This window comes from Dipteris shenzhenensis, chromosome 30, assembly GCF_047967505.1.
Source record: "Dipteris shenzhenensis isolate YYH24624 ecotype China chromosome 30, Dip_SZ_1.0, whole genome shotgun sequence".
Taxonomy (NCBI): Eukaryota; Viridiplantae; Streptophyta; class Polypodiopsida; order Gleicheniales; family Dipteridaceae; genus Dipteris; species Dipteris shenzhenensis.
The window spans coordinates 37,435,203-37,459,431 of NC_141625.1; the positions used below are offsets into that span (position 1 = coordinate 37,435,203).

At 43.9% G+C, this 24,229-nt stretch overlaps 1 protein-coding gene across 1 annotated transcript; it reads left to right on the plus strand.

Annotated features, from left to right (window-relative positions):
• Window positions 1-317: 317 nt before the first annotated feature.
• LOC147882067 (uncharacterized) lies at window positions 318-22,180 on the plus strand. Its single transcript, XM_087401743.1, has 8 exons — window positions 318-787; window positions 5,901-5,996; window positions 6,947-7,057; window positions 7,171-7,480; window positions 14,156-14,246; window positions 20,575-20,920; window positions 21,068-21,216; window positions 21,326-22,180. The coding sequence occupies exons 1-8, from the start codon at window positions 470-472 to the stop codon at window positions 21,825-21,827; spliced, it is 1,923 nt and encodes a 640-aa protein (XP_087257869.1). The 5' UTR covers window positions 318-469; the 3' UTR covers window positions 21,828-22,180.
• The last annotated feature ends 2,049 nt before the right edge of the window (window positions 22,181-24,229 follow it).

The window sequence follows — 24,229 nt, forward strand, 5'->3', positions numbered from 1 at the left end:
GCGTAGCCCTTGAATGCCCGCTTGGAGAGGAGATTTTCCCATCTCCAACAGTTTGCAGAGCGTAGCCCTTGAATGCCAGCTTGGAGAGGAGATTTTCCCATATCCAATGGGGTGCCCATCTGAGGCACCTTGGGGAACAGACGAGGAACGAGCATTTGCCAGCATGTGCGAGCAGAGACACGAGGGCGGGAGCACACTCGGGAAGGTGTGGAGGCAAGTCACGTGCCTTGTGGGTTAATAAAAAACCAGCAAAGACATAATGTAAAGCTGAATGGAAATCCGAGGGTTTAAGCAAACCGCCTTTTGATGAGCATTACTGTGTCGGCAGGGGGAACACAAAAAATTCTAGTGTTTTAGGTTTAAGGAGGGTTTTGGGTTTTTGAGGTTTCTGAAGCTTGAATTCGAGGTGTTTTCAAGGTTCCTTTCCACCCCCTGAACCCTTCCTCATGCTCCAGATCATGTTTTCGTAATGGGTAGCAGGTCCATGATCCTCAACGTCGGCAATGCGGCCCTTGCCTCGGCATTTGCTGCTGCCTCTTACCTCATCTACCAGTCTCCCGCTCATGCTGAAAAATCCCGGGAAGCTTCCTTTCTCTTCCCCTCTCTCTCTTCCCCCCCCCCCGCCCAGATGGCCCCCGCCCCCGCTCCCGCTCCCGCTGCGCCAGCAGAAGATGTCAGACCTCGAAACGACAATCCGAGAACCACTGCGGCTGGTTTTGATCCAGAGGCCCTTGAGAGAGGCGCAAAGGCTTTGCGAGAACTCAACAGCTCTATGCATGCCAAAAAGGTTAAAATTTTCCATACGAGGACCGGCAAAGTTTATTTGTGCCAATGGCGTGGCCTTTAGATTCGCCTCTTTGAAAAACACGCGCGGAGAGAGAGAAGGGGGCGCTTGCTTTTATATGTGTTTTGGTAGGATGCGCCATTTTGCTTGGAATTTAGTGGCAACCTTAAAAGTAGCTTTCTGTATTATTATCAAGGGTGCTGATTTAGTGTATGAAATGGTGATAGTGGGTTTCTCCAATTCAAGTAGTTTCCAAGGGTGCTGGTTTGTATGTTATGAAAGGGGTCTAGCAGATACTACACTCTTAGCCTTTAGTGCCGCTACTGTCTGATTGGTATCAGTGTTGAAAACATGATAATTATGAAGATACGTATGTACAGTGATTAACATCAAACGTTGTGTGTCGAGTCTCCATAGCCTCCTGAAGGCCTCGAGCTGTGTGAGCAGTGTCTGTATTGTAAATTGGATATCTGGAGACTTTGTGAAATTTGGGTGCATGTGGAAGTCTCACATTGGCTGTCAATACGTGTCTGATGTCCCCTGAGAGCTGTGCACTAGTTAAATGAGGGAATTTCAAAAATTAAGGTTCTATTTAAAAGTGTGTGGATTTGTATGTGTGAGAGCATATTTTTATACTATGGTCTACACCCACTGTGGGAGCTGATGACGTCAGTGGGGATGTCATAGTAGCTAGTCCTTGCTATGTCTGATGGAGTTTATGGTTTTGAACCTTATGAGTGACTATCATGAGATTGAAACTGCACTATGTTGTGTTTTTAGAGGATGAGTTTGGGAATGTCTCTGGATTCATCTAGGTATATCTACCTGGAAGGATGTACCAGGTTCAGGTCATTTTGTTTATTTAGGTATCTTTAGATGCAGCGTTGTATTTTGTGAAACCAAGTGTTGGACAATTGGCATGGAAGCTACAACTGAAGAGATTATAAGAGCAAACGTTATATCTGTCATGAGATGTAACTAATATGTGAAATCTGGTCGAATAATCAGAATATGATTTTTACCTCTCTTCACCTTTCAGCTAAGGGTTTTAACAAAGTCAAGAAGTCTCTTGTGAAAGGGAAGAAACATCAGGTTCATCTTTTGAAGAAGATTTTGATTCCTATGTAGAGCCTTTGATGTATAGAGCTACTTGTGACTCCTGATGGTTTGGTGGTCTCAATTCAAAGAGATGTATGGGATATGATTTCAAAGACACCATCTTCAGCTCAAGATTCTTAAAAACAGCAATTAGAACACCAATCACACAACTTGTACACTCTATGCGAGAGTCAATGAATAACAGAAGCTATCGTCTGAGCTTAAGGAAGCATCAGTACAGAAAACTGGAGGGGACAAGAGATGGTATATATAGGTTTAGAGCGAGATTGGCTCACCCAGTGATTTTGACGAATGGATTGGAAACTACTTTGCATTGTACTTAAAGGAAGATAAAGTTAAGTCTGTTTGTTTGTATTTTGTGAAACCAGGTTTGTAAACGAGAGCACCATGCCTTGTAATAGAGGACCAGATCTGACTAAAAGGCAGGGGACAATTGGCAGGGAAGCTACAACTGAGGAGATTATAAGAGGAAATGTTATATGTATCATGGGATGTAACTAGTATGTGAAATTTGGTTGAATAACCAGAAGATGATTTTTACCTATCTTCAAACTTTCAGCAAAGGGTTTTGACAACGTCAAGAAGTCTCTTGTTAAAGGGAAGAAACATCAGGTTCATCTTTTGAAGAAGATTTTGTTCCGATGGAGAACCTTTGATGTACAGAGCTACTCGTGAGATGACTCCTGATGGTTTGGTGGTCTCAATTCAAAGAGATGCACGGGAAATGATTTCAAAATTCACCAATAGAACAGCAATAGAACACCAAGCACACAACTTGTACACTCTATGGGAGAGTCAATGAATATCAGAAGCTATCTTCTGAGCCTAAGGAAGCATCAGTACAGAAAACTGGAGGGGACAGGAGATGGTATATATAGGTTAGGTCATTTTAAGAGCAAGATGGGCTCACCCACTGAATTTGACAGTAACTACTTTGCATTGTACCTAAGGGAAGATAAAGTTAAGCCTGTTTGTTGTAGGCTTATCTGTAATCATTGCTGGCAGAGTACTTGGATTCAGCTTTTCAAAGATGACACTTTGTGACACGGATTTTGCCAAAATTTGTTGACTATGTTATGAATGCTATGTCCAAGATACATTTTGTCCACTTTTGGCATGGCTCCTATTGACCTTGTATATTGTTCTAGCATAACTGCTTAGACTGGTTGCTCCTTGGATCCCCCTATACTTGCTCGCCGGCTCTTTTAAATCTGTTCCTTGCTTTCATTTATAAGGCTATCTTTTTATGTCCTTTACCTGCCCAAGCATTCAAGTCTTATAAATTCTAAGCCGTGGTTAGGATATTCCAACAGTTTTTGATGTATGTCCAAGACTTGGTTATCTTTTAGAATATCATGAGATTGAAACTGCACTATGTTGTGTTTTTAGAGGATGAGTTTGGGAAGGTTCCCGGATTCATCTAGGTATATGCTTCTGCCGTATTAGCGGACATGCAAATTTCACCTTGTGAAGTTTTCGTCCAAGTTGCGGCCTGCTGGTATTGTGATAATTCTTTCTATCTTAAATGGTGCGTTGCCCTATCAGCTAGATTTAGATTTACATGCTTTTTGGGGAGAGACTAAAATGAAAACGTTTAGACTTCACAAGCAGTTGTAGCTTGAATGAAGAGATTTTGGACTACCTTTTGATTAGCCTTCTCCTTTAGTGCTAGCCTTCGTCATGGCTGAGTCTGCCCTTCACCTCCGGAGTGCCGACAGAAACTCAGTACGAAGACTTTGTATAAATGGATGCTCAAGTATGTGTGGGTGTGTGGATTTGTATGTGTGAGAGCATATTTTTATACTATGGTTTACACCCATTGTTGGGCGCTGATGACGTGAGTGGGGATGTCATAGTAGCTAGTCCTTGCTATGCATGATGGAGTTTATGGTTTTCAACCTTGTGAGTGACTATCATGAGATTGAAACTGCACTATGTTGTGTTTTTAGAGGATGAGTTTGGGAATGTTCCCGGATTCATCTAGGTATATGCTTCTGCCGCATTAGCGGACATGCAAATTTCACCTTGTGAAGTTTTCGTCCAAGTTGCGGCCTGCTGGTATTGTGATAATTCTTTCTATCTTAAATGGTGCGTTGCCCTATCAGCTAGATTTAGATTTACATGCTCGTTGGGGAGAGACTAAATTGAAAACGTTTAGACTTCACAAGCAATTGTAGATTGAATGAAGAGATTTTGGACTACCTTTTGATTAGCCTTCTCCTTTAGTGCTAGCCTTCGTCATGGCTGAGTCTGCCCTTTACCTCCGGAGTGCCGACAGAAACTCAGTACGAAGACTTTGTATAAATGGATGCTCAAGTATGTGTGGGTGTGTGGATTTGTATGTGTGAGAGCATATTTTTATACTATGGTCGACACCCACTGTTGGGCGCTGATGATGTGAGTGGGGATGTCATAGTAGCTAGTCCCTGCTATGCATGATGGAGTTTATGGTTTTCAACCTTGTGAGTGACTATCATGAGATTGAAACTGCACTATGTTGTGTTTTTAGAGGATGAGTTTGGGAATGTTCCCGGATTCATCTAGGTATATGCTTCTGCCGTATTAGCGGACATGCAAATTTCACCTTGTGAAGTTTTCGTCCAAGTTGCGGCCTGCTGGTATTGTGATAATTCTTTCTATCTTAAATGGTGCGTTGCCCTATCAGCTAGATTTAGATTTACATGCTCGTTGGGGAGAGACTAAACTGAAAACGTTTAGACTTCACAAGCAGTTGTAGCTTGAATGAAGAGATTTTGGACTACCTTTTGATTAGCCTTCTCCTTTAGTGCTAGCCTTCGTCATGGTTGAGTCTGCCCTTCACCTCCGGAGTGCCGACAGAAACTCATTACGAAGACTTTGTATAAATGGATGCTCAAGTATGTGTGGGTGTGTGGATTTGTATGTGTGAGAGCATATTTTTATACTATGGTCTACACCCACTGTTGGGCGTTGATGACGTGAGTGGGGATGTCATAGAAGCTAGTCCCTGCTATGCATGATGGAGTTTATGGTTTTCAACCTTGTGAGTGACTATCATGAGATTGAAACTGCACTATGTTGTGTTTTTAGAGGATGAGTTTGGGAATGTTCCCGGATTCATCTAGGTATATGCTTCTGCCGTATTAGCGGACATGCAAATTTCACCTTGTGAAGTTTTTGTCCAAGTTGCGGCCTGCTAGTATTGTGATAATTCTTTCTATCTTAAATGGTGCGTTGCCCTATCAGCTAGATTTAGATTTACATGCTTGTTGGGGAGAGACTAAAATGAAAACGTTTAGACTTCACATGTAGTTGTAGCTTGAATGAAGAGATTTTGGACTACCTTTTGATTAGCCTTCTCCTTTAGTGCTAGCCTTCGTCATGGCTGAGTCTGCCCTTCACCTCCGGAGTGCCGACAGAAACTCAGTACGAAGACTTTGTATAAATGGATGCTCAAGTATGTGTGGGTGTGTGGATTTGTATGTGTGAGAGCATATTTTTATACTATGATCTACACCCACTGTTGGGCGCTGATGACGTGAGTGGGGATGTCATAGTAGCTAGTCCTTGCTATGCATGATGGAGTTTATGGTTTTCAACCTTGTGAGTGACTATCATGAGATTGAAACTGCACTATGTTGTGTTTTTAGAGGATGAGTTTGGGAATGTTCCCGGATTCATCTAGGTATATATCTTTTAGAATACATAGAAAAATTTAGTTGTCTACAAGATCGTTCTAACATTTGAATGATTGGTTTGCCTGAAATTACAGTTAGTCTACTCTTTTAGTATTTATGTTAGGGAAACAATGTGTGAGTCTATCTACATCCAGGAAGTGTCCATATGTGTTGATTTGATGGCAACTCACAGGTCTTTGAACGGATGCGTATGTTCTACTTGGTTTGCCTGAAATGACATTAAGTGTACTCTTAGTTATTTACGTCAGGGAAGCAATTTGTGGCTCAATCTACTTCCAGGAAGTGTCAACACGCGTTTTGGTTTGTTGGTAACCTGGCAGGTCTTTGAACTGATGCGTAAGCAGGAGGAGACTCGCCAATCAGAAGAAGCAGCTCGGAAGGCAGAGTTTCAAGCTTTACAAGCCGAGCATGAAATTGTAAGGTCCACTTTCAATTATCACGTCTGTCTTAGTGCCTATTTTGTTAGTGTTACACAAAGTTGTATTTGTGCAGCAGTCCAAAGATAGTGGCTTTATTGTGTACAGACTATGTTAGCAGTTCGTAATTTGAATTGGATCATTTGAGTGCATATATGTATACCTCCACCCATGCAATTCCCATGACTGGGTCCAGAAATGGTCGCCTAGTCAAGGATATAGTGCAGGCTGCAGCTTGGCTATTTCCCCCCCCCCCTCTCCCCCTCCTATCATTGTTCTTTTTTGCCCTTTCCCCATCTCTCCTCCCTTGTTCGTGGTTGGGTGTTTTGAGAGTCTTGGTTCCTCGGAACCTTTACGCAAGATCTGCCTTGGCACAGAAAAACAACGGAAACAATGCTTTGTAAGCCACTAGGCTTACATTTGGCTCGACTTATCTGCATGGTGAATGAGGTCTCGGGGGGTTTTGTTTGTAGTATAAAAATCTCTGTTTTTAGTGCATGTACTTTTCCAGCTCTTTGCCGGGCTGGAGAATCACTGATAAGGGGATCTATTCTGTAGACATGCAGGGCTGCCTGCCATCCCACATTCCCTTCTCGGCCCCCTAGAGAATGATTTATATAGTACCCTGATATCTGTCTTTGATTACAAATTCATCCCCCTCAAGGGAACTTCCGAAGTTTGAGTATGCTTTGATCCATTGCTCAGGGATGTTAATGCGTGGAGCTAAGCTTTCAAAAAATTTCTTGTTCTGTTTTGTTTATGAGGCTTTATGACTTGAGCTATGTGGCATTTTTAACCCTGGATATTGACAATTACTTTTGATTTTCTTCACGACTGATATTATCCACAAGTTGGAGTTCTATGAATTATCTTATGTGATTCTTTAAAAGTATCACTACACAGAGATATACTATAACATTTGATGTGAAAGTTGATGGTTTGGCCTGCAGAGAAAGCAACAAGTGATGTTTGAAGAGCAAAAGAAGCTTGTTCAGCAGCAAGCACAGACCAAGGCTCAGATGGCTCGCTATGAGGATGAACTTGCAAGGAAGCGAATGCAGGTCTAGTCTGCTGTGTTTCTAATGAGGATTTTGCGCACTTAATCTTTGCCTCTTACTTTGTGTGGTGCCATGCTCTTTTAAATGCTTACATCCTAAAATATTCGAATGTGCAGGCAGAACATGAATCACAGAGGGTGAGAAATAGTGAGCTTGTGAAAATGCAAGAAGAGTCTGCAATGCGCCAAGAGCAGTTGCGACGTCAAACTGAAGAGCAAATCCAAGCTCAAAGACGCCAGACAGAAAGAGAGAGGGCTGAAATAGAAAGGGAAACCATACGTGTGAGAGTGATGGCTGAGGCAGAAGGTCGGGCTCATGAAGCGAAGCTAGCTGAGGATGTCAACAAAAGAATGCTCGTGGAGCGGGCCACAATGGAAAAGGACAAATGGTTGGCTGCCATCAATACCACTTTTGGCCATATAGGGGGTACTTTTTTTGTTCATATGCATCTGGACTTGTTTAATTAATGAAAGGACAAGTCCTACACTAACTGATGGACATCTTAGACAAATTTGAAAATGAAATTTTGATTGAGCCGACGGTGTGATGTTAGATACTGTGTACCCATTGTCAGAAAATTTAGCCTCGATGTGCGCTTCATGTGTGTATATCAGTTGTAGGACAGTAAAGCAAATCAACTTCGGTATCAAGGAGCGATGATGTGTACATTGAGGTCTAGGTGCATAGTCATAGGCGCCTCTAGAGGGGCTGCTATGCGGCAACAATCAGGCCACAAAAGGCCCCTAAACAGTGCCGATATGACTCGCAAATGGCGACCCCTCCTGGGAACACCCGTCGTCAATGCGCCTCCAAGGTGACCTGTCTGCATGCCCACAGGGCCCTGATCCATGCTGTGAACTGAGCCAAACTGGCCTGCACAGATTTGGTCCCAATTTGGCAAAGCACAACACCCTAGTAGAGCCTCTAACCAGGCAGATCTACTCCGGAAGAGGCTTGATACAACACCTAAACCCTGGCATAAGCACATGCTGAACCCTCCTGCCTCATTAGGGGCAGGCACATTCACAACCAAGGCCCTCTCTCTCCACCCTAACCATGGTACATCACGACATGCTCAACTCTAACACCCCCTCTCAGCTCTTGGATGTAACATCATCCCTATGGAGCTGGGTGCCGTTGGAGCAACTGAAGGAATCCGTCATGTGAAGCCATAGTTGCAATGAAATGCGTTTTTCATTTTTTGAAACGTTTTCAAGCGTTGCTAAACGTTTGGAAATAAAAAACACGTTTTTTTGGCAGTGGTTTTTGGGGCACAAAGCCCTAAGGTCAATTTTTGGCCCTATTTTTTATCAAAACAGTCAAAGGAGCTGTCTCCATAACGCTTTGTTGGAAAACGCCTTCTCGGGCTCACTTCTAAGTGTATGAACATATTAGATTGCTGAAATGTTTTTCTCTATGTTCCTCAGTGTTCTGGGTGCCAGTAGTGCATGAAATCATGCATTTTGGGTCTCAGGAATGTGTACTTATATGGTAGGCATATGTTTGGCAACTATGTGCGAAGCTCTGTTGCTGAATATTGCTACAAGTACTGTCGAAGAAGCCCCTTCTTGGCATGAACTGTCTCAGCACAATCAGCTCCCAGGCCGCAGGTGCTAGGCAAACTCCTCTGCTCTGGTACTGTGCTAGCACAACAATCCGAGAGAGAGAGAGAGAGAGAGAGAGGGAATTTATGAAAGAAAGAGTCTATGAGAAAGAAAGAAAGAAAGAAAGTCTATTGAAGTCTCCGGAAGACTGATGGGTCTATGAGACTATGAAAAACCTGATACAAGTGTCAGTTGGTAGAGTGGTGCTACTAATCGAGCGTCCACTCCCATATAAAGCAAGAAATGCATATCACTACATGACCAGATACAAAGAAAAGCAATCATGTACAGCCTCAAGATCACTGTGGCCTCTCAACTCCCTCGTCAAGGGTGAGGGAGCGATGTCATGAAATCTGATATAGAATGCTTGTGTCCCCTTGTGGCTGTGGCTTTGTTCTATCTCTGGGCCCTAATCCTGTGTTTGACAAGGGCAATAGTAACTCCGGAAGTCCAGTTGGTCATGTATCCACCCTGAACATGGATGGGATTTTCCAAGTGTAATCTGAGCATCTCTCCTCTGCGTGAGCTATTGTGTCATTAGCTTTGTAGGGGGAGTATCCCTATCATATGGCAGGAAGAAATCCGTGATCATGCGATGAGGGGAATCCAGAGATGGACCACTCCTATATGTCTCTGTGATCATAAGAGGTGCTCAAGCGCCTCATGGATATAGGCAGCCAGGCACCTATGATCTGGGAAGGAGAGAAAACGAGACAATGACCCAGAGCTATCTCTGAACAAGCAGTAAAAACGCCCCCTGATCTCATAGTAGACTGAACATTTGAAGATGAAATGCTCCATCGATTAAACCTCCTGTATGTTGCATAGGGTGCAAATACGTCGCTCCTTGGGAATACCCTCTGCCCGACCACTCTCAATGTGGAGTCTGTGCGAAGAGGCACGGAACTGCCCAATAGAGATCCTCAATGAGTGGGGTAAATGAATCTGTGCTCGCCCTGGTGGGTCAATAAAACCCTCATCTGAGATATGAAGGCAATGGTCTCTGTAGAAGCTAAATCGGCTCCAACTAGATACGGAAAGTGTGCAGTTGTAGAAGATCCTCACGTATGACCTGATTGAACTCAGGAGCCCGAGAACCGGGGGAAAAGGAGGCATCTATACTGTACTGGAAAGGAGGAAGTCTATCCATATGGAGCCTCAGTTACTTGAACCACTGCAATGTGTGTGTATACCAACATCTCACATCCCATGCCTCTGATAGTGCCATGGAGGAAGGCAGAGCCAACCACGATAATTTGTTGCAACCAGATTTGCAATCCTCGTACGCTCGGACGTGAGACAAATGGGTAATGACCTGAAATGCAGCATCAAGCTGCAGCGCTCTACGTGAATGATCTGGTGAGGGATTGATAGCTTACCTCGGATCATCTGTGATAGCATAAGAACCTGTAGCCGCTCTACAGGAGCCCACTCAGCATTAGACAAATCAGGCCCCCAACATGGCCCTCCATACATCCCTGCAGGGCGTACCAAGGACTCAAAGAGCAAGCGTTTGGTCTAAGGGTCTTGAAAATGTGAGCGAAAGCACTGCCTCTCCAACTTGGCCAGTGACGCATACTCTTGACTCTAACGAGCCTGCATCGCCGGTCTCATGGTGAAAATAGCTTTAGAAAAGACAACCCCTAAGTAAGTGTAGGAGGAGAGGTGTTGAAGATCATGACCTTGGTCTTGCCAAGGTTGAAGCGACTCACAAAAAGACTGCAGTGCATCTAAGTGTGTCTGAAGGCCCTCTGCTGAGGACGACAAGAGCACCACCCCCCTAATGTCTGCATGACACCCTCAAGTTCATCAATGTAGAGGGCAAACAAGGTAGGCGAAAGAGGACACCCTTGTTTGACCCCAATCGTACTTAAAGTCTTTGCAATCCACTCAGATTCTACTCGAACTTTGCCCAAGACTCTCTCATGAAGTGCCATGATTGCCCAGATAATGTTCTGACCATAACCCAGGTCTTGTAGGGGCTTGATGAGACGAGCCCTTGTTTGACCCCAATCGTACTTAAAGTCTTTGCAATCCACTCAGATCCTACCCGAACTCTGCCCAAGACTCTCTCATGAAGTGCCATGACTGCCCAAATAATGTTTTGACCATAACCCAAGTCCTTTAGGGTTTGAAGCGGGGAGGCTGGGAGTGGAGAGACGGAAGGGCTTTTTTTTTAAGGAGCGGGGTGGTAGGGACCAGTTTTGGGGAGGAGAGGTAGAGGCGGGGAGGTGGAGGAGAGGATGGAGGTGGAGACGAGCCCTAGGGATTGTATCAAAGGCTTTGCAGAAATCCACAAAGCAACAATAAACCTTATGTCTCCTCCCCAGACTACCACATGTGTCAACTGATTCAATGAAGTGAGAGCATAGCTTCTCTACCTGCAACCTCATAAACATGAACTTGAACCGCAAGCATCCACTGTGGGTTTCCCCAAGATAGCTCACGACAAGGAACAAACTCTGAGTGAGCAACCCAACCACTCATTGGTATCAAGGGCATTTCACAACCCACTGGGCATCCATAACCAATGCATGTTATCCGTTGAGAATGGCTCCCACCAAACGTGGCAAATAGACATCCATTACTATTCCAGATGGCTTGTACTCAGGCTAGGATTGTTCCTAGCAACCATACTTGGTCACACAATCCCCTGCAACTGCCTCAAGTGCCATCTCAACCTCCTACCCCCTCTGAGTAAGGATAGAAGCATAAACATCCAGCTAGCATCCATGGAATCTTGAACCAGGAGGAGGACTTCACACTGAGAGTTCTGCTCAGTAAATGCATTAAAGTGTCCAACCAGCTCTTCCAAATTCAGCCCACAAATAGGCTGAGATACCCTGCGTGCCCAGCTTGATATATGAAACCTTGCAGCTCTTTGAGACCAGCCCAGGTCCCAAGGCTACTTTGCTATATCTAATTTAAGCCTTGTGGCGAGCGAGGGTCTCGTCAGCCGGCCTATGACCATGGAGCTAGTCTTTACGCCTAGCCAACCCCTCCCCAAACCATTGGCGTGCAACGGACGGAGCTATGTGAGTACCCTGGCCTCCTTGCCCGAGTCGTGACCTCTATCCATGCCCTGGTGGTCAGCCCGTGTTTCAAGAAATGGCCCCTACCAATGTATGAGCCCTTCTGCCCCAGGTACGTATGGTGACTTTCAGTTAGCCGCTGTCAGAGCTCTTCACCCCAACCGGGAGAGCAAAGCTCTCCGAATTCCAACAAGGACAACCTCTTTCTACGTCAAGCCACGATGTGCCTTTTTTGCCTGCAATAGGGTCTCCATGTTCCTTCACCAGCCTGAGAGCTCATGCGATGCGCCTATGCTCATCGATCCTTGGGTTACACTCTTTTCCAGCCCAGGTCCTTCCATGGACCTCCTTCCTTGTCAGCCAGCCCACATCATTTTTCTTGCTTGCTATTTTTTCCAACATGCATGTAGGGGGAGGGGGCTGCATTTGGAAGGTGCCACATCGCACCCTCTTCCATTTTTCCCTAGCCCCCTCCAGTGGTTCTCTTTTTAGAACCATACCAATGGTCCAACTTGAAACCTAAGGGTATTTTGCCCCCGTCTTGGTCCCAACCACAAATTGTACTCCTAACAAGGCATTACTTGCTAGGGATTTTAGCACACTAGCAACCCATGACCTTGCTCCTTGTTTTCCCAGGGTTCTGCCCGCATGCAGGCCAACATGCATGTGCGAGAAATCACGCCCTCGTGACAGTCTCCCCATGAGAGAGAGAGAGAGATGATATGATATGAAATGGTTGTATTAAAGTCTGTGTGAGACCCTTGAGGATCAGGATCTATGGGACTAGTGGTCACAACTAATAGTGATCCCCTACATCAGTTGAGAGAAAATGTTACAACTTGTCACGCAGTGAGTACTGGGCTAGCTTATGTTGCTTTGCTTGCTAAGTATGTGTTCCTTTGGTTTTTCATGAAAGTTTTTGTTTACCTCTTTTTTCTTCTCTTTCATTTTCCCTTTCATTTTCTGTGTAGATTTTTGGTCTTTAGAACAACAAAAAATCTAAATTTGTATGATTGGACTTATTCTAGTCTTACAAAGGTATATAGCTTATGTGCTAATTCCAGTACCTTGTTACGGTGTTCCAAAATCTCTTTTAAGTAGCTTCCTAGTTTTTTTCAGATTATCTCTGCTGACCTCATTATGTTATCTAATGTGGGCGTAGACTCTACATCGTAGGAGTACATGCTGCTCATTTTCTACCTCCCCGTGGGGCAGATTTTGCAGGTTCCTTTCTCGTTGGGGTCCTGGGTCTTGCCCACCTACCCCTCTGTCCTGGGTCTTTCCCGTTGAGGGTCCTGGATCTTGCGAACTTTTTCTGATTTTACAAACTAGGCTCCTTTTAAATACTGGTATGTCTTCCCCGATGTGTTTCTGCATCCCGTAGCTGTCCATTGAGTTGATTTCCTGTTTATAGAATTGCATTTTCGCCCCCGGGTCTAGCCATAGTTTTTGTAGCATTTTCTGTGTCACAATTTCCCTTATTTCACATGCATCTTCTGGTATATCAGCGGTTGTTATATCCCATGATTCCATCCACTCCTTTCCCTCTCTTGCCTTGTGTGGTATCCTACTGTCGTCCATCTTCTCAACTTTGTTGAGGTAAGCCATGAATTGACATAAAGCTTCCCCTTGTAAAGGTATCATACCTGTTTCAGCCAATAGGATGGGGTATGGTGTTTGTGCCTTAACCCTTAACTCATCTTTGAGGAATGTTTGTGCAAAGTTTCTATTCTTCGCTATAGTATATCCTAGAGAGCGTGGGTTCCCAAGCTGGACATCTGTGAAGGACAACTTTCTGTACAAGCATGATGTACAAGAATTTTCTCATTTACCAACTCAACAGATGTGCCTTCCTGCATTTATTTTGGAAGCTATATAAAGCTTTCAAACCTCCCGGAATCCTCCTTTACACGCATGCATTCCACCTGTAGTTGTGTGTGAAATCCAGCCCTTAGATATTTAATACTGTGTTGATTATTTCTAGGGGTTCCCCTTTAAATGTGACAACCACATTTTTGTTGGGTGTCCCAATCACCATTACCTTTGCTTCGTCTATATTGACCTGCATTCCGGAGTGTCTGCAGAATTTCTTTAGTGCATCTAAATGTGCTTCTAGACTCTCCTTGTTTTTTGCCAAGAGTACCACATCATTTGCGTAAATAAGCAATAGCAAAGCGTATCATGCAATCCGAACACCCTCCCTGCTGTGCATTCTCATCCACTCCTCCATATCATCAATAAAAAGACCAAAAAGTGTTGGGGGGAGAGAGAGAGAGAGAGACTCCTCCATATCATCAATAAAAAGACCAAAAAGTGTTTTGGGGGAGGGGGAGAGAGAGAGAGAGAGAGAGAGAGAGAGAGAGAGAGAGTTTGCAGGGGGAGGGGATGGATTTTAATAATTATTCTATATTGCATTCAACTTTAGGCTTCGAGTGAATTTATGTCTATCGTATTTGGCTTTCCAGGTGGTTTGAAGGCTATTCTTACAGATCGCGACAAATTAGTTGTTACTGTTGGTGGAGTGACCGCTCTTGCAGCAGGAATCTACACTACAAGGTTTGTTCTTTGCATACCTTAATATGGAATGCTGTCATTTAAGGTTCAACTTTTCCACGTGTGATTGGGTTCAAGAGTTTCTTGTGACGGTCCTATATCCACAAATCCTAGATTGAGTTCCTTCTTTGTAGGTAAGGGTTGGATAGGGAGGCTATAGCTGCCAGGTCACAATTGCCTATCTATGCATGGTCTTCCTCTAGGTACCTTGTATGTGATATCTTTTGTTTCATGGGAAGAGTTTGTACTTACGATGGTTGGCATAAGAGAGAGAGAGAGAGAGAGGTCAACGTCCACAGGAGACCTCTCGGGTCTATGGGACAAATTGCACACCAAAATCATCAACATCAGTTAGAGACTGAGAGTCTATGGGGGAGTACAGCAGCTCAGGCCCAAATTATTCTAGCATAACTACATTCAAGTACTATATTAAGGGTGGTGTGAATAACATCAGTTTAAGACTGAGAGTCTTTGGGTTTAGGTTTGAAATCTCTAACGAGTGCTTGAGCCTTGCCCGTCTCGATAAACTGCCCATTTACCTTCTTTCCTTGCTTGTTTCACTTTGATAAGTTCATTTTCCCTTTGTTTGAGTTGGGTCGGAGTGAGCTCTTCAGATATCCAAATCCTAGTTCCTGTGAGCTTGTTGGTTTGTCTAAGGATCTTGGTTCTTAAAATCCTTTCTTTGAAATAAATTTGTGCTTGGTTTCCCTCCCTCCCTTCACCCCCTCCCCTAGCCCCGGCTTCATGATCCTTGGCATCCCCGGCTTTAACCCCCCCCATCACCGTCCCTCGCTTCAGAATCCTTGGCTTTGGTGGCCCTCTTGCCCCTGGCAGTGGCTCTACCGCTCCTGGATCTAACTCCTTTTCATACGTGTTGTACAAGGTACTGGGGTCTGATGATCACTCCATCCTCTATACTCTTAGAAAGTGGTCACGGTAGAATGGGAACTCTTGGCCCCCCGGGTTTTCAGTCCATAGCAAGACCTCCAGGTGATCTAACCATATGATACAATTGATCTTATCACATGGAATTGAGTGTTTTGGTGCATCCAAGATGTACTTAAAGGTGGGGAGTTAGCCCATTTGAATATCATTACTGACGAATGATCTTGTTACCTGTGCATACCATGCCGTTCTAATCCCATTATTGGCGGGGGTTTGGTTCGTTAGCTGGTCCTCGTTTAGTCATTTAGATCATTACTGGCGTCTTCTCAGCAAACTTAGTTCTAATTAAAGCCAACATCAGTTATAAATCTTCCTTTGAAAGATTGCTAGAAAACCCAATGGATCCAATGGTATCAGTTAGTTTTTGCATAGCTCGGTTGAAGCTCAATAATCTTTTAGTGGAGAAGAGCTTCATGAACTATAGAAGGCAGTTTGTCTCTTACATAAGGTTATTCCAGAAATTCGAGATTATTTTTGCCAGGTTGTCGTCCACATCTTAATAGGACAGCTCCTTGTTCATTAGCCAAAGCCATTAGAACGCGTGATATCACCTGTACTGAAATTGCACTCGGAGAATATCCCGGCCGGATAGATAACACCAGGTCCGAGTTCCAATTTGGATTCTCAATCCTATATCCGGAAATGGAGCTTCGCTGGCAAGGCGGCTATTCGCCTCAAACACCGCCGGTGAGGCTTGCGCTTTTTTCTTCGGGAATAAGGCTGCTAGGCAGGCGAGCTTAAGCTCAGCTATAGGTACCACCCTACCTCCGGATGAGGTATATAATAGTTAGAAAATACTCAATGTCGGTTCTCATTAACCACGACCTATAGAAACTAGACTATCCATCGCTTTTAACCGTGTTTACATAGGTTCGTGGACAGATTTACGTGCAATAATCCCAGGGACTTTAACTTCTACACGTCTCCATTCCACTGCGCTCAAAGATAGGGCGCTAACGTGACGTTTTTCACTCACTCACGCGATTTGAATTGAAAGGTCCATAGATTTCATGACCATCTAGTAGTTTGAATTGTACCATAAACCAAGAAAATGCCATGCGTTTTCTTGATAGCGCACATTCTTTTTCTTCGGTTTCCAAGAAAGAAAGAATCGCTCGTTCCTTTTCTTCGGGATCAAACGAAGGTCGAAAGACCATTTCGGGGGGCATAGCCAGTAGACGGCGGTGACTTGTTTTCGGCCTCTCCTGCAGGGCCTCCTCGAAGCCCAGCCCGACCGCACCTTCAAGTTGAAGATCGTAGTTTTCAGCGTTTGAGTCCGCTAGGCAAAGTCCAGACCCTATGAAGAAATGTCGCTGTTTGAAAGATAGCATCAATCTTGAGCAATCTTACCATGAACTCTACTTGTACTATTTGATGAAGAACTAAAGGCTCACTCCAAATTTGCAGGATCCCAGAGTCACCCGTAGTCTCGTAAAATCTCCTCCAGTCAACTATTGAGAGATCACTCTCCCAAAAGGGTGTTGCATGCATGGTTGTTAGGCTCACTAGTGTATCCAATAGCCATCCCTTCGTCGGAAGGTCCTAAAAGTGTGGCTAGAAGCACTGTTGCTTTAGTCGGGCGTGGGCTCTTTGACCTTGTGTAAGCACACGGTGCTTGAGTTCCCTCCGCCTTCAGTTGCCTCGGTTGTAGCAGATGACGGGATCCCTCGACTTCGAGTGATTGTTGAATGCCTAGAGAATTTGCCGGATGAGATATTTCAAGAGACCCTAGATGGAGGGAGATTAGATAGCATCATAGCTGGTTGAGGTTTCTGGTCTACCATGTGAGCACCTTAGCTGTAGGCAGATGGGCCACTTGACGTGAGCTTGTCCAGAGGTCAGGACCAAGCTCATCTCCCTCTTAGGCTCGCCAATGGTAACAGAGGGAGGCTCGTGCGGATAGAGCTCTACATCCATGCAGGCATAACATGATTCTTAAGACTCCCTGGGAGATTACACCTAGGGGATGGTGGCTTGGTTGACAGAGGGAGGACACGCGTTTCAGATTGATGAGATCTCCCCAGCCTACCGGATACAGGGTCAGAGCATCTAGAGGCTTGCACTGCACGAGGTAGTCCCTCCTGGTAGCCTAGCTCCTCCTCCTCCTCCTCCTCCTCCTCCTAGGGAGGATAGTGTTTAGAATGTGGTAGCCAGCATCACGGCTTGGAACATTTTGGTGGCTCGTTGCAATCTTGTGATGGGTGAGCACCCGGTTCCACCCTCAGCTACCCTAGTTGCCATCTGGCAGGATATCATTTACACTCTACGGTCCACCTGGGAGCGTGGGACTCCAGGCTCTAGGGCGACTATTGAGAGGCGTGTTCATTTATGCAAGGCTTGGCCTGTAGGAGTTTTCTACATCTTCACTCCGCGAGGGATTCATTGGCTGTATAGTACCCCCCACTTGGCTGTTAGCCCCAGTTCTAGAAATCCCCTAGGTAGTGAGCTGGGTTTCTCTGGAACATCCGGTTTATTTCTTTCAGCCTTTTCCAGTTTTTTCCATACTCAGCACCTTCGGGGCTGTTGTCTTGTATGAAATCTTTCAAGCACTAATAGAAGGTTCCTTTCTTTGAAAAAAAGAAAGACTCCGTGGGTGGAGCCTTCTGAGGGGCTTGGACGAGATTGGAGAGAAAGAAACCTCACAAGAGATCGGTAAGAACCACAGGTGGCTAGCCAGACCCTGACAACGCAAGATTGCAGAGGGGGCACACACTTCTTGGTGCAGGGGGAATAGAGAGGTGGCTCCCCCTCAAGATGTCCCCAGACTCTTAATGGTGAGATCTTCTAGCAGGACACGCCAGAGGTCAGTGGCCCAAAGTACTTGGGCTCGTGCACAGTCGGCAAGCTGTAGGAGACCCCTCCCAACCCCCCCCCCCCCCCCCAATTTCCTCACCTTCTCCTTCACCTTCTTCCGCATGCCGCATGCCCATCTCCTCTCGCCTCTACTTTTGCAATTACTATTGCCACCCACCCTCCTCATTTTCGCCTCCCCCCTTCCTCACCCACTCTACGGGTCTCACTTGGGGCCATCAAGAGGTAGACTTCCATTGCGTGGTTGCGATGAGGGTACCTTGAATGGAGCATTTGTTCTTTGCCCTTGTGCTTGTCCTCATGTTGGTTTGGCATGTATGGATATCAGGCCAAGGTTGAGTGTCCTATTGTGCGGCCGAAGAAGTTTGTAATTTGCTGCTATCTGAGCACTTGGCTAGGTATCTCCCAAAGAGACCAGGACACTGTGGTCTTAATTTGTCAATAACTCGACTCATGACTTTGAAAACCCTTCTTAATTGTTTTTCCCACAAATCTCATAGCATCAAGGACATTTGGTAAGTATGTGCCCTTGAGACCAACTCTTGCAAGTTGTATAGGGTACAAGGGCTCATGATGATGTCACATGGGCTCACTCGTCATGCCCAATCTTGATATAGGACCTATGAGATGATGTCTGGAGCTGGCCCATGGCTATTCATACAGGTGACATGAATTTGAAGGTATCTGGGTGGTTGGATGAATCCATCTACAGTCTGACAAGGGATTACTCCTTTTAAAACATGTGGATGCATTGAGAGAAACCAAGTCTACAAACCTTTCATAGGTCATCCCTAAATTTTGATGGGCCTCGTGTCATGTCAAGCATAGAATGGGTGCATCTAGAGAATATCGGTATTTGAATTTTGGGTTAGGGGGGGGAGATTGATAGATATGCCTCAGGAGTGGAACCATTTGGTGGCACGTGAGTACAATCTCTCTCATTACCATTAATTGCAAGATTCATAGATCATGAAAGGGGCTTTCATGGTGACCTCTGTCATGAAATGAGATATTTGTGTGTAGAGATTGTGTCGCAACCTCAACAATTCTGATATCATGTGGAGTGCAGCTCTTCTTACGGATTGTAGAGGAGACCATCATGACCTATAGTCTCTCAAATCGCATTCCCTTGGATTGTGCGGTCCATGCTAAAAAAACTCTTGCATACAGCATTGGTGGTCTAACTAGAGAGTCAAAGAGGAGGGATTTCCTGTGCACATGCTGGAGGTGGGCCTGAACAGTGAAAACACCGTCTCCAATGTTACTCTGAAGCTTGTCCACTAATCGGTGTAGTTGGAGTGGCCGGTTTCGTATTAACTAGGACCTTGCAAAAAGGCCAACTGGATAAATCTTGACCTGTGCACCTGTAAAATGGAATGACCTGTGTTGGTAAAGATCGTAACCTTGGTCTTTCCAAGACTGACGTCCATGCTTCAACTTGTGCAAAATTTATGTAGAGTTGGTGACTCTGCTGGCCTGGTGTTTTATTTGACAAAAAGACCACCACATCGTCATCTGTGGGTAGGCTAGGGACAAGCGTCTTTGCAGCGTTGAATATTGCTCATCCATGGCATCCACACAAGAGGCCAACTTATCAATGTATCGACTGAAGAGTGTGGAGGACAAGGGAAATCCCTGCTTCAACCAATGATACTACTCACTCCTTTGACATGCCGTGTGTCGTGCGCACTCTATGGTGACCCAATGACATCCTCTGCAATTTCCAAGGTCCAAAATCATGAAATGAGGCGAGCTTATGGGGCGAAGTCATATGCTTTGCAAAAGTCAGCGAAGCAGTAGTAAACATTTTACTTCCGGTGCTTGGCCTCCTCAATGAGAGTAAAGATGTGTTCTAGGTTGGAGTCTCGTTTGAATCCTATTCGACCCTTTGCACACATAACCAATTGTGCTTGCTGATGTATATCTCGAGTGCTAATCCATACCATGATGGTCTGATAATTGCCCGTGCCCATATAGTCTCTTGCTTTGTGGATTTGGATTATGGTGTTGGCAGTCCAAGCTGTGGGGGACAGTAGATTAGAAGTCGAGTGAAGATGTCACAAATAGATGGGGTCAGGCTTTATGGTCCTTCCCCTATGTCCTCCTTTTCAGTCCTTTTTCCCAAGGACCTCCGAGCATAATAATGTTAACCTCCTTTAACGGAGCTTGTTTTCCCCACTATCACAGCAATCCCTTTCCAAATTATTTGCCTGTAGCTGTGGCTGTTGCAAAAGATGTGTCTCACTCCATGAAGGCTGTCCATCAATCTGTTAAATGGTAGGGTTGCTCCTGCATTTTGCCCTCAGGCTGCTAGGCTTTTTCATCCTTTAGTAGATCTTCCTATTTGATGAGATACTCTATGCAGACCCTGTGTTGAAGGACCCGATCTGTGAAGTCCACGATATGCACAGACCGCTCTCATCTAGGTAGCAGCTTAGAGAAATCTTGCATATTCTGACCTTGTCGAGATGTATAGATTTGATGAATTGACACCTTTGTTTGTATTTTCATTTTATTATGGCTAGTGGCTATACTTTATCAATTAGACAGTAATTGTATCCTTGCTTGATAACAGAGAAGGTGCTCGAGTTGTGTGGGGATACATTGACCGGATCTTGGGGCAACCTTCATTAATTAGGGAATCTTCAAGAGGGAAATATCCTTGGTCAAGATGGGTCTCAGCCAGGGGTATAAGCTCACTTGTTGGAAAGGGCAATTTGAGTCAAGAGGCACAAAAAATGAAGGATGGAAAGGGTTTTGGTGATGTCATTCTGCATCCATCTTTGCATAAAAGGATCCAACACCTTGCAGCTGCTACTGCAAATACGAAATCTCATCAAGCTCCTTTTCGCAACATGCTCTTTTATGGTCCTCCAGGAACAGGAAAGACAATGGCTGCAAAAGAACTCTCCCAACAGTCGGTATGATAGCTGTAAATTTTGCGAGTTCGCTTTCTTATTTTTCAATATTTGCCACATCATATCTTTTTACCTGGTTTGCAGCTCCTTTATCTCCTTACCAGACTTGTATACATTTTTAATGTTGACACATGTTTTTCCTGGTTACAGGGTTTGGACTATGCTCTCATGACTGGTGGCGATGTTGCGCCGCTCGGGTCTCAAGCAGTGACTAAAATTCACGAGTTATTCAATTGGGCTGGTAAATCCAGAAAGGGACTACTTCTCTTCATTGACGAGGCTGATGCCTTTTTGTGCGAGTAAGTTGAGAGTTTTAGAAGGCAGAACCAGAAAAGTCTTTTAGTTGAATCACTAATTCAGTTGCTGATCTACATAGGTCCTCTTTTCTTCTGCTGTTGCATTGTGCAGACGTAACAGCAAAACTATGAGTGAGGCTCAGCGGAGTGCCCTAAATGCCCTCTTATACCGTACTGGTGATCAATCAAAAGATATTGTTCTGGTTCTGGCAACAAACCGGCCAAGTGACCTTGATGCGGCCATTGCTGATCGTATAGATGAGGTGCTTGAGTTTCCCCTACCAGGGGAAGAGGAACGGGTGAAGCTTTTAAAGCTTTATTTAGATAAATACATTGCACAAGCTGGAAGTAAAAACGACTGGAAGTCACATATCTGGGGTCGGCAGGAGAAAATTGAGATAAAAGGAATCACGGATGATGTAATTGGTGAAGCTGCAAGGAAGATGGAGGGGTTTTCTGGAAGGGAGATAGCGAAAACAATGGCAAGTGTCCAAGGTGCTGTGTATGGTAGCAAAGAATCAGTGCTTGATGCGGACTTATTCCGCGAAGTTATAGACTATAAAGTTGCAGAACATCAACAACGGAAGAGAATTGCAGCAGAGGGTAGTGGCTGAGTCTCTTAGTTAAACAAAATTGCTTTTTATTTTTCTGTTGCCCTTCTGCACCCGCGAATCTATTTATTCTTTTGGTGTGAACCTCCAAACATATTTTTTCCTCTCTGCATCTGAATGTGGAGAGAGGGAGGTACGATGAGCCTCTTTCCTATAGACACTTTGCTCTTCCACTACACTTCCCTCTTGCTTATGAATTTGTTGACAGTTTCTAACAAGACAACAAGCTATCCACTCCAATCATCTACTTGACATAATTCTGTGCACTTTCTGTGCACTTAATTTGCCACATGGCATTAATGTAACTAAGGGAGGTTAAAGATCAAGAATTCACATGGAAAAGCCCTCAATGATGTTCCTAGAAAAGAAGTCCATTGGACTAGTGAAGCGTTTTTACTCTAAGTAACATATTACGATGTATATTTTCATTATCTATTAAGTGGATCTATAGGGTTTATTTAGTTGTAAATAATGAAAATGCTTCATTTTCTATCAAGTGGATCTATAGGGTTTATAAAGCTAGTCCATTGTGTCTTCAAGGTGAAGGCATCAAATTATCTCCAAAAGCCATACCTTGTAAGAAGTTTCCTTAAATATCTTCCCTACTTCTTTAATGATGAGACCATCCATCAGTGACGGGGGAATGTTGATGGATTGGTCAAAAATTGTTTCGAGTTGTAAATGTAGCTTATATTTATGCCTAGGTGTGAATCTCTCTTGGATCTATTAAGGTTTGGTTGGCGAGTTAAAAGTGATATTGAGCTAGGGCATGAATGACAAGGGATGGAGGTTGTGTTGATGAAAGGGCAATGAAGTTCAACACAATAAGCTAGATTTATGAGCATAGGTCCAAACAATTTGTATGTTTTTATTTTTGAACTTTTTATCCAATTGATGGAATTAATTGTATGGCTCAATTATTGATGGGACTTTTTAATCTAAACACACACACATACACATACTTCTCCTTGTGGATCTTTATTCTTTTAGGTTCAACAGTTTTGGGATCCTTTCAAACATATTAAATTTTAAGGAGGTTGGATGTTGATTTGTATGCTTGAACATTGGATATACATATTCCATGGTTTTACTAAAGGAGTGAGAAGAAAAATGTCTCTGTATATGCAATTTGAAATTAGTGAAATGTCGCTCCTTTATTTTAGAGCATGGAGGGGATTGGATCATAAAAATCTTATAATTCAAGCATTTTTGACATTTAATATGTTAACAAATCTATGAAAAAGAGTGGATCTTCATACATTATTAGTTGTGTAGTGATTTCATGGCTCTTATTTACTTGAGATTCTCTTTATCTTTAGAAGAAGGTAGAATGATAACCACTTACGAAAAATTACGGCATAGAAATAAGATATTTCTCCCATGTTAGTAGTCCTCGACCTACAATTATCCCAAGATTTAAACACCTTAGATATTGATGATGGCATGTATATCCATAGTCATTAATTTGTAGTGAATGAGTTTAAGCATGGGAGGGAAGGATGACATTAAGCATGGCAGTGATGATTTTGTAACTAATTGAATAACATCCAATAAAAAGAGTATTTTGTATTCCTAACATATTGACTTTGTGAATACTTCAGTAGCCCACTACTAGTGAGATGTTTATTGGCAGTGGCAATAACGAGGTGGAGGTTGGAAACTTGTAAAATGGGTGCTAATTGGTGGAGGGAGAACCGAAAGCTTTTGAGGGATATACGTACCTTTCCTACCTTGACCATTCGTTGACTTAGAAAGCACACAAGAAGTGAGTGCTTGAGATTCCATCGGGAGTGAAGCTGGGGAGTTCAAGGTAGCATGGTGAAAATGGCAATATAGCTGCAAGTGTGATGTTTATCAAAATGGCAAGATGTTGATCAAGGAATTTAAAGCTAAATCAATAGACCCTCAGTCTATACCTAATGTATGGTCTTCATTTGCTTTCTTTTGCTTTTTGTCTTTTTGGCTTATCAGTTGCGCTAGTTAAAGCAGATGTAAGTGGAACTTCAATCAACTACTTTATGTTCGACGTAATGCAAACATTTTCTTTTTGCCCAAAATGAACATACTAGATGCAAGTGGATCAAGAGGAGTCAAAAATGGCATTTCCAAAGGGATTCACCGAGGTAGAGGAAAACTCAAGAGCAGCCCAATCTTCAAATCATCAAAATCCATGGTAGTATCTAAAGAGTTCATCGAGCAAACCTGTGAAAAAGCTTATCAATAAACAAAGATACCAAATGAAACCCAACTATGGAAAGTCGGTCAAACTAAGGTTAAGAGTTCATTTATGTTGTGGAGCAAAGTGAATGTTTTTTCTTAAGATCATAGTGTTTAAAAAGAAGGGAAATATGAGGGTGTGTGGATTATAAAAATTTGAATAGATGATCAAAGCCCCTTTTCCACTA